The sequence below is a fragment of the Oncorhynchus kisutch genome, linkage group LG17 (assembly GCF_002021735.2).
Source record: "Oncorhynchus kisutch isolate 150728-3 linkage group LG17, Okis_V2, whole genome shotgun sequence".
In the NCBI taxonomy this organism is placed as follows: Eukaryota; Metazoa; Chordata; class Actinopteri; order Salmoniformes; family Salmonidae; genus Oncorhynchus; species Oncorhynchus kisutch.
Window position 1 is genome coordinate 34,146,541 of NC_034190.2, and position 17,653 is coordinate 34,164,193.

At 43.2% G+C, this 17,653-nt stretch overlaps 1 protein-coding gene across 3 annotated transcripts; it reads left to right on the forward strand.

Annotated features, from left to right (window-relative positions):
• The first annotated feature begins 202 nt into the window (after nt 1-202).
• Nucleotides 203-15,956, forward strand: LOC109906924 (POU domain, class 2, transcription factor 2-like). 3 transcript variants are annotated; one of them, XM_031793633.1, is made up of 13 exons: nt 203-370; nt 1,071-1,105; nt 1,709-1,765; nt 9,431-9,544; nt 9,892-10,110; nt 10,352-10,478; nt 10,689-10,786; nt 11,084-11,278; nt 11,494-11,784; nt 12,082-12,273; nt 12,660-12,708; nt 12,913-13,060; nt 13,747-15,956. In XM_031793633.1, exons 1-13 carry the CDS (start codon nt 268-270, stop codon nt 13,832-13,834), a joined length of 1,716 nt encoding a protein of 571 aa, XP_031649493.1. In that variant the 5' UTR covers nt 203-267; the 3' UTR covers nt 13,835-15,956. The 3 variants fall into 3 exon arrangements, with proteins under 3 accessions (XP_031649493.1, XP_031649495.1, XP_031649494.1); XM_031793635.1 differs by having other exon boundaries at nt 14,360-15,956; XM_031793634.1 differs by having other exon boundaries at nt 10,352-10,460.
• Nucleotides 15,957-17,653: the final 1,697 nt, after the last annotated feature.

The window sequence follows — 17,653 nt, forward strand, 5'->3', positions numbered from 1 at the left end:
TTTCACTTGCGTTCATTAAGCCAGCCTGATGGAAATATAGTGTGTGGCCTCTCTCTCATTTCTTGTGTGCATATAGCATGCGTTACGGCATAACATTGAACATGTCCCTGTGACACTCATAAGCGGGGAAGCCACTGTGCGAGCCAAGGAGGATTGGAGATGGAGGGCAGGGGAAGAAAGGGTGAGGGAGCTTTTCTCCCTGTGAATCTCTCATCCTCATCCCTCCATATACGCTGGGCGGGCTGGGGATGTTTGTCAGTTGGAAACATGTTATATTTAACCTGCTTCCTTCTCTCCCCTGCAGATATCAGGATGTCAAAACCAGCAGAGGATGAGAAGCCTGGGGCAGACTTTCCAGGGGAGAGCACAGGTAACCATTTTGAGACTGCATTATGTGTTGCTTTGATATCAGTTATCGTCATGTGCCGTCATTAGGCCTATTTCATGTTTGAATGAAAGGATGATGTGTGTGTGTCCACATCTGTTTATGTTGTCGTATTGATTGGGGAGAGTGGGCTAATCTGGTGTGTTGTTTTTGGATGTATTTCAATTTGAGTCATTTAGCAGGCGCTCTTATCCAGAGCGACTTACAGCAGAAATTAAGGTTTAAGTGCCTTGCTCAAGGGCACATTGACAGATGTTTCACGCAGTTAGGGATTCAAACCAGCGACCTTTCATATACTGGCCCAACGCTCTTAACTGCTAGGCTAGCTGCCGCTCTATGACACAACACATCCACAATAAGAGACCTGAAATCTTCTTCTTTGGTCACATTTCTCACATTTTCCGAACAGAAAGTCAGAATGTTTTTGTCAGACTTGTTTGTATGACTTATGCACGTGACACTATACCGCCATATAAGTCACTGCTCAGAGTCATGTTGTCACACACCTATGTGTTTAACTAGACAGCTTGGGCTGCGGAATGTTAGTAATTGACATTTGAAGTAACCTGTTTAAGGTTTTGCTGCAGCCCGAGGTATTTACAGTCGATCATGACGGGGTTATTAGAATTCCATCTTATACTTTTCTCCTCTCTCTTTCTCACCCTCTTATTTTTTTATATCTTAGACTCTGAGAGGAACAGTCCTGATGCCAATGATCAGGTCTGTCATTTCAATTTAATTAATTGTAAAATTACGTTTGTTGTTGTTGATTTATTGTTATTCGTGTTTTTATTTATTGCTGTCGTTTGCTCTAAGGTTGTAATAAGATTATCTGTGCATATAGTAGAACCTCAAAGATCCAAAACTCAAAGTTAAGGACTAACCAGTCAACCCAACGGGCAATATTAAACCGGGACATGAATGCCAAAAAAAACATATTAGGCTACAGACAAACAGAAATGTTGCTTAGATTTGGTAAAAACATACCAGATATGTACAGTATCTGGCTAAATTATTTGTTTAAACATACGCAATCATAATTTTGTATAAAGGTTTGATGCTGTTTTAAGGTGAATTTAAAAGTGTTATAGATATTTCAGTGTTCAGAACCACCTCGATTCCCAAATTTGTCCTGAGGTCCTACTGCTGTACTTTTTTGGATAGGTTTGAATTAATGTAAAAATGAAAATGATTAGGAAACACATGGATTCAATTGATATTCTGTCAATCTGGAATGGCACCTGTGTTTATGGCTTCACAGTTGAATAGATTTAAAGATCTGTGTCTGAATGGATTCTATCGTTGCCATTCGTCTCATCACAGGTTCAGCCAATGAAAACGAGTCCCTTCAGTCTTTCCCCTACCTTGAGCAGCATCAAGGTGAGTGAATTAGTGCACTCACATGCGAGAGAGACGGTGTGTGTGTGTTTGCACAGCCCACTTTATAAAGACATGCTGCAGAAGAGGGGGGGAAATTAGCTTTTCCTTTCTCTTCAGAAAGACAGACTATGGACATTGATATATAGAAATTAAGGGAGATCGAGGAAAAAAAGAGTGATGGGCAGATGGATGGATAGGACAGGTCAGAAATCCTCAGTTAACTTGGAATATTCTAAAATTATTTAGACAACAGAGTTCAACATTTTATGCATGGTAATATATTTTGTACTGTATGTTGTGGCCCCCATTAGGGCTAAAATGCTGATCAAATTCATAAATACTGAACAAAAATATAAACGCAACAATAGGAGAACCTTCCTGAACAACAACCATCTCTGCAGCACTCCAACAATCAGGCCTTTTGTTTGAACCTTTATTTAACTAGGCAAGTCAGTTAAAACCTTTTGTGACTAGGGGGCAGTATTTTCATTTTTGGAAAAATAACGTTCCCGTAGTAAACAGGATATTTTGTCAGGACAAGGTGCTAGAATATGCATATAATTGACAGCTTAGGATAGAAAACACTCTAAAGTTTCCAAAACTGTAAAAATATTGTCTGTGACTATAACAGAACTGATATTGCAGGCGAAAGCCTGAGAAAAATCCAATCCGGAAGTGCCTCATGTTTTGAAAGCGCTGCGTTCCAATGCGTCCCTATTGAGCAGTGAATGGGCTATCAACCAGATTACTTTTTCTCTGTATTCCCCAAGGTGTCTACAGCATTGTGACTTAGTTTTACGCATTTATATTGAAGAATACCTGTAAGCGGCTGCATTGCGCAACTGGTCACCTGATGGCTCCCAGAGTGATTGTCGCGTAAAATACAGAGGTAGCCATTATTCCAATCGGTCCTACTGAAAAACCAATTGTCCCAGTGGATATATTATCGAATAAATATTTGAAAAACACCTTGAGGATTGATTATAAACAACATTTGCCATGTTTCTGTCGATATTATGGAGCTAATTTTGAATATTTTTTGCCGTTTTCGTGACTGCAATTTCCGGGCGATTTCTCAGCCAAACGTGAAGAACAAACGGAGCTATTTCGCCTACAAAAATAATATTTTTGGAAAAAAGGAACATTGGCTATCTAACTGGGAGTCTCGTGAGTGAAAACATCTGAAGCTCATCAAAGGTAAACGATTTAATTGGATTGCTTTTCTGATTTCCGTGACCAAGTTACCTGCTGCTAGCTGGACAAAATGCTATGCTATCGATAAACTTACACAAATGCTTGTCTAGCTTTGGCTGTAAAGCATATTTTGAGAATCTGAGATGACAGGGTGATGAACAAACGACTAAGCTGTGTCTCAATATATTTCACTTGTGATTTTCATGAATAGGAATATTTTCTAGGAATATTTATGTCCGTTGCGTTATGCTAATTAGTGTCAGTCGATGATTACGCTCCCTCATGCGGGATGGGGAGTCATTAGAGGTTAAGAACAAATTCTTATTTATAATGACAGCCTACTGGGGAAATTTGGGTTAACTGCCTTGTTCAGGGGCAGAACAAAATATTTTTACCTTGTCAGCTTGGGGATTCGATCCAGCAACCTTTTGGTTACTGGCCCAATGCTCTAACCACTAGGATACCTGCCGCCCCTCAGTAAAGGGCACATTTCAGCCCGCTTGGAGTTTACCAAAAGGCACCTAAAGACTCTCAGACCGTGATAAACAAGATTCTCTGGTCTGATGAAACCAAGATTGAACTCTTTGGCCAAATGCCAAGTGTCACGTCTAGAGAGAACCTGGCACCATCCCTACGGTGAAGCATGGTGGTGACGGCATCTTGCTGTGGGGCAGTTTTTCAGTGGCAGGGACTGGGAGACTAGTCAGGATTGAGGGAAAGATGAACTGAGCAAAGTACAGAGAGATCCTTGATGAAAACCTGCATCAGAACGCTCAGGACCTCAGACTGGGGGCGAAGGTTCACCTTCCAACAGGACAATGTCCCTAAGCACACAGCCAAGACAACGCTGGAGTGGCTTCAGGACAAGTCTCTGAATATCCTTGAGTGGCCCAGCCAGAGCCTGTACTTGAACCCGATCGAACATCTCTGGAGAGACCTGAAAATAGATTTGCAGCAACGCTCCCAATCCAACGTGACAGCATTTGAGAGGATCTGCAGAGAAGAATGGGAGAAACTCCCCAAATACAAGTGTGCCAAGCTTGTAGTGTCATACCCAAGAAGACTCAAGGCTGTAATCGCTGCCAAAGGTGCTTCAACAAAGTACTGAGTAAAGGGTTTACTAATGTAAATGTGATATTTCAGTTTTTTATTTTGAAGAAATCAGCAAAAAATGTAAATGTAACTGTTTTTGCTAAAAAATATATATTTTACAATAAGGCAACCTAACAAAATGTGGAAAAAGTCAAGGGGTCTTAATACTTTCCGAAGGCACTGTTTATGTGACCCACTGGCTTGATTCGGTCTTATGTAGCAAAATTGGAAATTATGTTTTTTACATTGGATAAAAGTAGAGACTCAGAGCTAGACAATGGTATATCATACACTACAGCTGAGGAACAATGGGAAAGTAATTATTAGTGATGCGATATCCAATATTTTCCTTGCCAAAAATAACCAATATAAAAAACGTGCAGCCTTTTAAGAATTCTAGTACAATTAAATAGCTAACACACCCCATGAATGCAGCGGTCTAAGGCACTGCATCTCAGTGCAAGAGGCGTCACTACAGTCCCTGGTTCTAATCCAGGCTGTATCACATCCGGCCGTGATTGGGAGTCCCATAGGGCGGCGCACAATTGGCCCAGCGTCGTCCGGGCCGTCATTGTAAATAGAATTTGTTCTTAACTGACTTGCCTAGTTACTGTAAATAAAGGTTACACACACACACACACATCACACTGACCAAAAAGTGATTTTGTTGGCATTTACGTATGTCCCTATTACCAGTCAAACATAATCAAAACCTATTTCTTTTACTTACTTGCTGTGCTGTTTTGTTGTTCATTTGTTCAGTCGTTTCATTCTCAACCAGGATTTCTGTAGAATGCCGTTTGGGTCTTTGCGTGTCAAAAAAGATACATGTCAAATAACACTATAGCTAGGTATCCTCATCTAAAATAACCCACATTTATAAGACCGTTCTATAAAGCTAGCTACCCCAGAAGTTGCTGTTGAACAAATGATGCTTTATTACCAACGCTGTATTGTAAAGACATTGTTTTGTACAGCTTTGACAGTGCTACTGTATCTTTTTGACATGCAAATACCTAAACGGCGTTCCATAGTATGTATGTCATGAAGCTAATAGCAGTACAACTATTACTGTGTAACTCCGGTAGGGCAACATCTGAAAAATAGCGCACTTGGTAGTGTGTACCGGTGCTCGACCAGTCGGCGAAAGACAACATTACCCACGACAGAGTACAGTTGATTGTCAAGGGCAACGAATTCCATTATCTTGGCTTTAATGGATTTCGTCTTTGAGTTGTCTCGCTGAAATGTTCTTACTCTTTCAAATGACTTGTTGGCTGCTCGATCCACACAGCAGACATTGTGTGGGCTAGGTTAGGAATGCTTTTGCATGTGTAGCGCAAAATTTTATGTGGCGTTATTACGTTATATAGGTTATATAGGTATGCGCTGTAACTTTGACATCGGTTTTTAACATTGGCGTTAAACTAAACTAGACATATCGATTCCGATATGTTTGCCGATATATCGTGCATCCCTAGTAATTATGCTTTGTAAGTTGATAAACTTGTAACCCCACCTTTGAGACTCCGCCTGCATATTTGCAATCAAATGCCAGAATTTTCTCCATCTCCTTAGCTATCATACTCTGCTTCCACCGGACATTCCACTGATTTCAAAACTCGGTCCTTGTAACGTTCTGAGTGTAGTGGGTGAGAAGTCAGGCGCAGGAAGCAGAGAGTTCAGGGTAGTGCTACTTTAATGCACAACACGGCGAACATAAGCCAACCCCACGAAAACACAGGGCGTATAACAAAACAAACGCCCCAAACACGGGGACTTAAACTGTCCAGCAAAACCCACGAAATCGGAAAACACGAAACCCACAGACGTGCGCACAAGTTACACAAAACAGAAGGTCACAATAATTAATCCCGCACAAAGAACCAGGCGGGCCGGCTGACTAATAAAGCCTCCCTAATTATACCCAACTCAAAACAGGTGTACTCAATAAACACATAAGGAGGGGGAGGAAAGAATCAGTGGCAGCTAGTAGGACGACGACCGCCGAGCACCACCAGAACGGGAAGGGGAGCCACCTTCGGTCGGAGTCGTGACAGTCCTCCAGAAAGTGGAGAGCATTAGCAACACTTTTGCAGTTCTTTGTGATATCTTTCAAAAAATCTGCGTTAGAAAGGATTACCTACACATACTAAGCAGCTCATGTTATAGACAGAAGCATGCTACATGGCAGACCAATCCGAACTCATCTCTTGACATGTTCAGCCCATCCATTGTCTCAGCCAATCATGGCTAGCGGGAAGGTTCCTGACTTTCTCTGTGGCTAAACTAATTCTGCTCATCATTTAACAATTTTATTTGTATTTCCAGATGACATACAAATTTGTTATTAAGGCAAATAAAAGTTCACATGTTCCAGAAGGCATTTCTTTTTTTAATAAACAAATTCATGTTTATGTTCAAATGCCTCTCCTGTGAAGTAATGAAGCGGGACCAACGCCTAGTCTCCTGAAACGAGTCACATATCCACTGAACAAAAATATAAATGCAACATCAGGGCCTAAAATTTACTGCCACTGTGTCATGTAGATGGGAAAAAACCTGCCAGGCCCTCATATTTTTTACCAGCCCCAATATATTTTTGTTATAATTACATTAAAAAAAACTGATGACCATGCTTTGTAATGTTTCTAAAACAAGACATTTATTATTAAGAAGTAATGTGGTATTTTGCTCAATTTTTGTTGTTCTTGTGTGACCTGTGTCTCTTTTACCCCAAATATCAGATGATTAAAGAAAAATCAGCTGCCCCATTTAAGGGAGGGAGGTTACCGTGGTAATAGGGCCACTCAAGTCTGTATGTGTGTGTGTGAGATGGGATGTGACTAGTAATAGACCGCTTCTCTTCGCTATCAGTTGAAGCAAAAGATTCAAACTAACATTTGAAAACAGCCAAACTTGTGAACAAAACAATGTATTAAGCCAAGAAACCGGAGGACTTTGCTGACTTGAGTAAATTATACCAACTATTATGCTTGTGCAAGCTCCTTGTATCTATCAGCCCTTCACTCACAGTGCACAAAGCTGTTGCTGCGCAAGGTGGGATCTAGGATTTGTATTTCTTTGTGCGATTAGCAGATATGAAACAAAACAGAAATACTTTGAAAACAGCTTTGCACATATTCTAATACTTGACTTTTGACTATATTTTGTATTCACAAATTCAAATGTAATGCGCGCACTCTAGAGCCCTGAAAATGTACCACCTGCCAACGTGGCTGGTGAAATAGCCATTCTTACCCGCTAATACCTAAATCTACCCGCATTTGGCGGGTGTTAATTTTAGTGAGCATTTTTCTTTGCCAAGATAATCCTGACAGGTGTGCATTATCAAGAAGCTGGTTAAGCAGCCTCATTACAGAGGTGCACCTTATGCTGGGGACAATAAAAGGCCACTCTAAAATGTGCAGTTTTGTCACACAACACAATGCCACAGATGTCTCAAGTGTTGAGGGAGAGTGGAATTGCTATGCTGAGTGCAGGAATGGCCACCAGAGCTGTTGCCAGGAAATTTGATCTTAATTTCTCTACCATAAGCCACCTCCAACCTTGTTTTAGAGAACTTGGCAGTACATCCAACCGGCCTCACAACCGCAGACCACGTGTATGGCGTCGTGTGGGTGAGGTTTGCTGATGTCAATGAACAGAGTGCCCCATTGTGGTGGTGGGGTTATGGTATGTGCAGGCATAAGCTACGGACAACGAGCAAAATTGCATTTTATCGATGGCAATTTTAATGCACAGAGATACCGTGACGAGATCCTGAGGCCCATTGTCGTGCCATTTATCCACCGCCATCACCTCATGTTTCAGCATGATAATGCACGGCCCCATGTCACAAGGATCTGTACACTATTCCTGGAAGCTGAAAATGTTCCAGTTCTTCCACGGCCTGCATACTCACCAGACATGTCATCCATTGAGCATGTTTGGAATACTATGGATTGACGTGTTCAAGTACCCACCAATATCCAGCAACTTCTCACAGCCATTGAAAAGGAGTGGGACAACATTTAATCAGGAGTGGGACAACAGTTCACAGACCACAATCGATTGAGTGGCCCAGCCAGAGCCCGGACTGGAACCCGATAGAACATCTCTGGAAAGACCTGAAAATAGCTGTGCAGCAACACTACCCATCCAACCTGACAGAGCTTGAGAGGATCTGCAGAGAAGAATGGTAGAAACTCCACAAATACAGGTGTACCAAGCTTGTAGCGTCATACCTGTCACGATCGTCGAAATGAGGTGGGAACAAAGGACAACTTAAGTATGATCCCCAATTAGAGACAACGGTAATCAGCTGGGAACCATACACAAAAACAAACATACAAATACAAATACTAGAAAACCCCCCTAATCACGCCCTGTGGCCGCGGACCCCGGCGTCGTCGCTGTCCCTCTATATTCCTCTGCGACTCCCGCCAAAGAAGGGTCTCGCATCCTCCCATTATCTCCTCCAACAATGTCCAGCTCACTTTTGCCTCCCTGGCACGCTGTGTGGTCCTTGTGGGGTGGGATATTCTGTCACGATCGTCGAAATGAGAGGACCAATGCGCAACGTGAGTTGAGTTCCACATATTTAATACAAAGTGAAACTTCAAAAAAACAAACAACGGACGTGAAAGCCGTGGTGCAACATGCACACACACAAAACAATATCCCACAAAACAGGTGAGAACAAAGGACAACTTAAGGATGATCCCCAATTAGAGACAACGGTAATCATTGGGAACCATACGCAAAAACAAACATAGAAATACAAATACTAGAAACCCCCCCTAATCACACCCTGACCTAAAACACCACAGAGAACTCCGAGGGCTCAGGGCGTGACAATACCCAAGACTCGAGGCTGTAATCGCTGCCAAAGGTGCTTCATCAAAGTACTGAGTAAAAGGTCTGAATACTTATGTAAATGTAAAATGTTCGTTTTTTTTATTTTAATACATTTGCAACAATTTCTAAAAAGCTGTTTTTACTTTGTCATTATGGGGTATTGTGTGTAGATTGATCAATTTTAGAATAAGGCTGTAACGTAACAAAATGTGGAAAAACTCTAGGGGCCTGAATACTTTCTGAATGTACTGTATAGGTCAAATTTGAGCTTGAATATTAGCTGTGTGGTTCATATATAGATACATGTTTTATCTCATGAAACCACCCAAATCCTTAGATTTAGGCAAAATATATGTTTTTGCTCCAATCAGGTCATCTCTGGACCGTATTTCTGTCTATTTAAGGGACCCATTTTGGCAACTAAAATGAGGCCTGTGTACCAGATCCCCAAAAACATTTTTATGATTATTCTTTTGAGCTTTAACCTTAATCAATGTTTTGATATTATTCACCCTGCAGAGTAAAAGTGAGGCAGTACCTGAGATGATCTCCACCCATGTGCCGCTTCCTTCCCAGCAGCAGACGCCTCACCCTCACACACAACTCATGTTGGCAGGGAGTCAGCTGGCAGGGGTAAGCACTGGCACAGATGTAGTGTGTAGGCGGTTAGGGTGATGGACAGTAAGCATTTTCTGCTTCGCTCATGCTCTTGCTTGCATCTCACCAAGGTTGGAGTAAATTACATTTTCATTCAATTCTGTCAATTAAGGAAGTAAATGGAAATTCAAATTCCAATCTTCCTCATTCCTGAATTGACTGAATTAAAAATGGAATTCATCCCTTCTCTGCCTCTTACTGCCTGCTCAAACGCTGGGTGACACTATTCTTTTTCTCTATCTCTTCTGCTTTTTCCCCTCCTCTCTTTGGGCAAACCCTACCCTCTCCTCCACCACCTCCTCTTCTTCCCGCCTCTTCCTCAGCTGGCTGCCCTCTTGCCTGCGCAGCAGCAGCTGTTGCTTCAGCAGGCCCAGGCTCAGCTCCTGGCCGCCGCGGTGCAGCAGTCCAATGCGGCTCACGCTGCTCATGCCGCTCACGCAGCCGCCCAAGCCAATCAGCAGCAGCAGCAACAACAGCTGACCAAACAGGAGCAAGTCCCGCCCCAGCTCACCCTCTCTCAGCCTATCCAGCTCACCGCCCAGGTAGGAGCGGCCAGTCACGGATCAGATATGACCAGCTTTAAGCCAATCTAACTCACTAACCAACACTTGTCTGTCAGAAGTGTTTCTCTATATACTCTTAGGTGTTGTTACCTTGAAGGCTGGGGCTGTGCACATTTGGGTTCTTTGCTCATTTCTTTGCATTGTATTGTGTGTATGTTGCTCTGTTCAGAAATCATACATGACTCGTTGACCCTTTTCTCTCTCTTGCTTCCTCCTGTAGGATATCCAGCAGCTGTTGCAGCTGCAGCAGTTAGTCCTGATGCCCGGCCACCACCTGCAGTCTCCTCAGTTCCTCCTGCCTCAGGCCCAGGGACAACAGGGGCAGCAGGGTAAGTGGGACCTACTAAGTAAGTTGGAACCACCATCATCAACACTGTCACTACCTCTTGGCACAAAACATCATGTAGAGCTTGGTGTTCTGATCTAACTGCTTAGTTCTAAAACAAGTTAGAATAAAGTTGTAACAATACAGTTAAAAAACAATAAATTAGTGTTCATATAATTACAATACTTTACAGTGTTAATAGTATTAACGGCCTCTCCGTTGTGTTCCTTAGGTTTGCTCTCGACACCTAATTTAATTCCGCTACCTCAACATCAGCAAAGCCAGGGGAGTCTTCTAACTATTCCACCCAGGCTGGGACTGCAAGCACAGGTATAGTATTATTGAAAACCACCTCAAATATGTGTGTCCGTGTGTGTGTTGAGACTGGACTTTATAACATACATACTTGTAAGTAGGGTAGGGATCTGCATCTACAAGCAGAAAACAAAGAGCTCTGTGGAATCAGTGCTGGTGCATTGATCCAAACGCTGATCTAATCAAACACCAAACCCGTAACCCAGAGTGTGTTTGAATTGATCCACAGTTTAAACATTGCTAATGTCAGTGTGCCAGCCACCCCTCGCCATTCCACAGGAATGATATGGGTTTATGTCTCCCGTACTGTAGCGTCGCCATGGTGATGGCCTCTCATCTTTACAGAGGGACAAGAGCGGGGACGGCGGGGTGACCTCCGGGGCCTCGGCAGCCCCCATGACCTCAGTGACCTCTTGCCCTCACGGCGAGGAGCCCAGTGACCTGGAGGAGCTGGAGCAGTTCGCCCGCACCTTCAAACAGAGACGCATCAAACTGGGCTTCACACAGGTAAGTTTGTATGCGTGCGTGGGTGTGTGCGTGTTGTGATAAAGGGCAAGAGAACCATGAGCAATTTGATCAAGCTAGACTACATATGGGTCAGAGTGTGTGTTGGTGTGTGTGTGGGTCAGAGTGTGCATGTGTGTTTGCAGTGAGGGGGGGGCAGGAGGAGCTAGAGGCCAGAATGAAGATGACTGTTTAACACAAATTCTCTCTTCCCTCAGGGTGACGTAGGCATGGCGATGGGGAAACTGTATGGGAATGACTTCAGCCAGACCACCATCTCTCGCTTCGAGGCCCTAAACCTGAGCTTTAAGAACATGTGCAAGCTCAAGCCTCTGCTTGAGAAGTGGCTAAACGATGCGGAGACCATGGCGATAGACAGCATGCTTCCCAGCCCGAACTCTCTCTCCTCCCCCATGATGGGGTTTGAGGGCATGCCGGGGCGTCGCAGGAAGAAACGCACCAGCATCGAGACCAACGTCCGCGTGGCCTTAGAGCGCAATTTCATCTTGGTGAGAAAGAGATACGTCCCACAACAGACTCCTAAGGAACACACTCAAATGACATTCTACTCCCTACCCTGCACTCACAGTGGAGTACATAAACCAATGACTCTGTTCACAACAGTTTATTTCACTTTTTTAACATTTCATTTAACGTAAATAAATATTTACCCTTGCTTGGTATTTTCTAAATATTGCTGAAACTGTTGAATGTAACATTGACAACATGTCAGCTTTATGTGATATAAAATGTTTGTGGCCTGTGACAACATGATTGACCATGATTTTTGACTGTGATCCCTCCAGAACCAGAAGCCTAACTCAGAGGAGATTCTCCTGATGGGCCAGCAGCTCAACATGGAGAAGGAGGTGATTCGGGTCTGGTTCTGCAACCGGCGCCAGAAAGAGAAGCGCATCAACCCTTGCAGTGCCACCCCTCCCCTGCCCAGCCAGCCCCCTTCCATGACGCACAAAACCCCCTGCTACAGCCCGCACATGGTATGACCCCGCACTCACCCCATCCCCACTCTCCCCACCATGCCTCTCATTGGCAGGCCTTTGGTCCTTTGCCTCCCTGTTCCTTAGTTTGGAAACAAACTGTCTAAATACAAGTCAGGCATCATGAGAGGAATAGATCTTTGACTCTCTGGATCTATGGACTTGCCTCCCTCCCTCTGCATGAACCCATGTGTGACCCTGTGGCCTAACCCATCCTGCACTGCTCCACTCTCAGCACCGTGCAAATGACTACACTGTTGTATGAGGTGCCAAATGTTACAGACCAACCCACAGGTCATCACAGTTACACCATGAGAGCATGTTTCTTCTGTCTCTCACGGCCTATCCACCGCTCCCTTTCTTTCTTTCTGTTCCTCTCCCTCCAGGTGTCCAGTCAGGGGCTGCACCAGGCTGCCACCAGCCTCAGCACAACAGGTGAGGAAATAGATTTTTGGATACATTTGTGTTTTTGTGAAGCTAGGCCATAAGTGCCAGAGGTCTAAATTCCCTTTAGTGGACTAAGACATAGAGACGAGTGCAGATGCCCAGGACCATGGACATTGGGAAAACCTAGCAATGTAACCAAATGTACTGTATACCATTCATATTACCACTGATGGTTCGCTCTCTCTTTCTCAGTGACCAGTCCATTACCCTCGGTGACCTGCCCTCTGCCCCCCTGTGGCTCTGCAGCCACCAGCTCCACCCCCTCCTCTAGGACTCCGCCTCCACACAGCACAGCCAGCCCCGCTCCTTCCACCCTCAGTACCCACAGCCTGAATGCTGGGTGAGTGTCTTGTCTGTCTCTCTCTCTCTCTCTCTCTCTCTCTCTCTCTCTCTCTCTCTCTCTCTCTCTCTCTCTCTCTCTCTCTCTCTCTCTCTCTCTCTCTCTCTCTCTCTCTCTCTCTCTCTCTCTCTCTCTCTCTCTCTCTCTCTCTCTACTACTCTACACTTACTCAATCTAACACTGAACAATCCCTCATACTCAACAAACACACTTTCATATTCACTGGGTTAGTGTGCCCTAATTATATAATTATACTCTATCCTCTCTGTCCCTTGCACACTCAACGACTACTGCTCAATAGAACACTGACTCCTAACACTGAATCCTCAATATCTGCTAAACTGTGTCCGCAGCCAATAAAGTCAACTTTGAGACTGGATGAGGTGATATTTACTGACTTGCTGGGAATTCGTGGTATGGGGCTACATGGGAAATGTCATGTCACCTGTTTAGCAGCAAATCTGAAAGTTCTCACACATATGAAGAAACATGAATATTTGTCAACCCAGAGTCAGACACAGGCCAATGCATGAATTGAAAACATGTTGTCTATCCTTAATAGAAAAACATGAGGGTGTTTGATTAATGAGCTTTCACTTAACCCTCTTGGTCCTTTTCTCTATCTCTGCATGTGTGAATGTGTGTGTATGTGCACATGGGGGAATATGGATCCATACATATTCCAGGAACACAATGATGAGAGTAAGCACAGGAATGAACCAGGCTCTCGTCAGCAGCAATCACCTGGCCACAATGCAAGGTGTGTTTGTCTGACAAAATCGGTGTGTATCCAGATTATGGACGGTATTCTGACTTCTGATAAGCACGCGCAACACTGCCTGGCGTAAATCATGACTTGGTGTCAATAGGATACAATTTTGAGTTAAGCGTGCAGATCTCAAGTCAGAAAAGAGGATGTCCCTCCATTTGCCATCATTTCAACATGCGAATTCAGATCAGTTGAAATTGCATGTCTTCACACCATCCCATTCCATCCATATCACCACCAAGTAGATCATGGGAGTGTCGTGTGTGTCTGTGTGTATGTGCCAGGTGTTTTTCTGTAAGCTCTGACTGGCTAAGCTCTCCTTGCTCTACTCATACTACGTTCTCTCATCTGTTGCAATCATCACCATCCTTCATCTCACCATGTCATCAGTTACAGTGTCACCCAAATCGATGCCGATGTATCTCTGGTAGGTGTATTCACTTATTCTTTCTCCTCTACCTTTCTCTTCCCCCACCAATCCTTCCACTTGCCTCTCTCACCCCGTCCCCTGTAACTCTATCATGGTTCAGCTCTGGCTGCCAGTGGTGGGCAGCTGCCCATTTCCAGTCTTGAGGCCGGAGGTCAGATGATCCTGGGCGGGGCGGGGGTTCGCCCCTCCCTATTCCTCAACCGCCACACCCTCCTGCCTATGGCGTCCCACCAAGTCGGCGTGGGTTTGGTCGGCGGTCCCAGGGGAGCCTCTCCACCCCCCGGCGCCAGTGGCATGGACGTCGACTCCTGCTCCGCCTCTCCCTGCTCCAGCCCCGCCTCCTTCGGCTCGTTCAGCGAAACCTCACCGCCGCCGCTTGGCGGGGCCATGGCCGAGTGACGACGACACAACCCAAAGGATCCTATCAGAAGGAGGAGGAGGAGTTTTAGTGGAGCTTTACAGAAACACCTCACCTTTCAACCAAAGCCATCTCTCTCTCCCTCCATTTGTCGTCTCCGCTCTCTCTCCCGGAGTCTTTCAAAGCCAAAAAAAATACACAGATTGAAAGAGGAAGAGAGCGAGGAAGAATGGAGAGGAGGAGAGAACAGGAGAACGGTGGAGATTTAAACCAAAAAATATAAATATCTATACAGTTGGAGAGGTGGCATTGTGGAACACAGTGAATGCTAATGTACATTTACTCCTTTCTCTGGAAAAGAAGAAATGAGCTGAAAAACCTGATGAAAAAGAGGGCAGGGATGAGAACTGAACTAAGACTGAGAGAGAGATGGGTGGCAAGGACAGGAAAAGAAGGAAAGAAAAGACTTTCAACAAGCTTCAGCAGATGGATGGAAAGAAAACCACATTTTTTAAAAACCTACAGGGGAAAGACACACAAAGACAAAAATGACAAACATGCCACAATCTCCAAAACCGAAATACCAAAAACTGAAACCAAAAAAACGGAGAGAAAAGCTTTACTTAAAAGACTTATGATTCTGATCTGTCCAGGATCAGCACATCAACCACACTTAACAAGGCCAAAAACATGTATCATTTCATCATAATATATTATTTCAAAGTTTTGTTTTCAACACTTTTACAACGCTTATTTTTAGTATTTTATATGATTTGAGCTTTGGGTTATGTCATAGCAAATGATTTGATATAGATATCTTAGTAGTGTCAGTCCTCCCACATATCTCTACCTACCTCTCTAGTGGCTCTACAGTTTTAACCTAGTTACAGTATTAAACTGTGTTGTGGATTTAGCAGTCACCTCAGACTAATAACAATTAGTAACTTTCCAACTTATTTTGTGGTTTATTTTCTTATTTCTGATTTTTCTAATGATCATCGTAATTATCATCATCATCATTAGGGTTATTATCTTCAATATTTGCTTAATATGATGAGATATTTTTCTTTTTCTAGGCAGGTCAGTTAAGAACAACATTTTATATACAATGACGGCCTACCCCGACCAAACCAGGATGACGCTTGGCCAATTGTGCGCCGCCTTATGGGACTCCCAATCACGGCCGGTTGTGATACAGCCTGGATATAATTGCCTCCTTTGTTTCATAACTTATTTTATACAGTGGATTCAAATTATTGACACCCTTGATAAAGATGAGCAATAATGACTCTGTAAAATTAATTACTAAAATACTGGGCTATATTGTATGCAAAAAAAAAAAGGGAAGTTATGTTATACGAATAATTGCTCAGAGAAAGAGATTCTGTTTAACTAGCAATACAAAAAAATACAAATAAAGATAGGGGTCAAAATTATTGGCACCCCTGTTTTCAATACTCCAGCATCCTCCCCTTGTGAGGATAAGGACGCTGAGCCTTTTTCTAAAATGTTTTATGATATTGGAGAACACGTTGGGAGGGATCTTTGACCATTTCTCCATACAGAATCTCTCCAGATCCTTGATATAATTTGTCTGCGCTTATGGCCTTCCATCTTCAATTCAAACCACAGGTTTTCAATGGGGTTCAAGTCTGGAGACTGAGATGGCCATAGCAAAATGTTGAAGTGTGGTCAATTCACCATTTCTTTATGGATTTTGATTAGTGGTTGGGTTTATTGTCTTGCTGGAATAGTCCCATAACATCAATGATCCACCACCCTATTTTACCCTATGAGGAACGTTTTCACCACTGGTGTGCGTGGCCAAAGAGATCCATTTTCATGTTATCTGAGCATAGAGCTCTTTGGCCAAGCACACCAGTGGTGGGTTTGGTGTTGAAAAACCGAAGCATATGCATAAAAGTACCTCATACCAATGGTAAAATATGGTGGTGGATCTTTGATGTTATGGGGCTATTTTGCTTCCACTGGTCCTGGGGCCCTTGTTTTAAGGTCAACGGCATCATGAACTTTACCAAGTACCAGGGCATTTTAACCGAAATCCCGGTTGCCTCTGCTAGGAGGCTGCCACTTGGCAGCAAGTGGAACTTCCAGCAAGACAATAACCCCAAGCGCTAATCAAAATCCATATAGAAATGGTTAATTGACCACAAAATCAACATTTTGCAATGGCCATCTCAGTCTCCGGACTTGAATCCCATTGAAAAATTGTTGTTTGAAGGCTCAGTGTAGTTATCCTCGCAAGGGGAGGGTGCTAGAGTATTTTAAACATTAATTCTGACCACTATCTTTTTTAGATTTTCTTGTATTACATGTTAAAAAAAATATATTTCTCTGAGCAATTGTATTAGTGTAAAATATAATTTCTCCAGGTTTAAAAACAACAACAAAATAGCTCAGTATTTTTATAATTTATTTTATACTGTTTTTTAAATCACCTTTATCAAGGGTGCCAATACGGATGGACCTGACTGTATATGAACACCAAAATGTACTCTACTGCCTGTTGCTTCACACACACACACACACACACACACACACACACACACACACACACACACACACACACACTACACTAGAATGTATTGAGATGTTGAACTAAAATAATTCTTTATGCCTTTCATTATATTTGTTTGCCTGTTTTGTTAAATACACTACCGTTCAAAAGTTTGGGGTCACATAGAAATGTCCTTGTTTTTGAAAGAAAAGCAATTTTTTTGTCTATTAAAATAACATCAAATTGATCAGAAATACAGTGTAGACATTGTTAATGTTGTAAATGACTTGTAATAGGAAACGGCTGATTTTTAATGGAATATCTACATAGGCGTACAGAGGCCCATTATCAGCAACCGTCACTCCTGTGTTCCAATGGCACCTTGTGTTAGCTAATCCAAGTTTATCATTTTAAAAGGCTGATTGATCATTAGAAAACCCTTTTACAATTATGTTAGCACTGCTGAAAACTGTTGTTTTGATTTAAGAAGCAATAAAACGGGCCTTCTTTAGACTAGT

Bases quoted from the DNA above. Each gene is read 5' to 3' on its own strand.
- LOC109906924 (XM_031793633.1), top strand. From the start codon at position 268: ATGTTATATTTAACCTGCTTCCTTCTCTCCCCTGCAGATATCAGGATG. The intron at 1,766-9,430 runs GTGAGTGAATTA...TTCACCCTGCAG, and splicing joins CTACCTTGAGCAGCATCAAG to AGTAAAAGTGAGGCAGTACC. The intron at 10,479-10,688 runs GTAAGTTGGAAC...TGTGTTCCTTAG, and splicing joins GGGTAAGTGGGACCTACTAA to GTTTGCTCTCGACACCTAAT.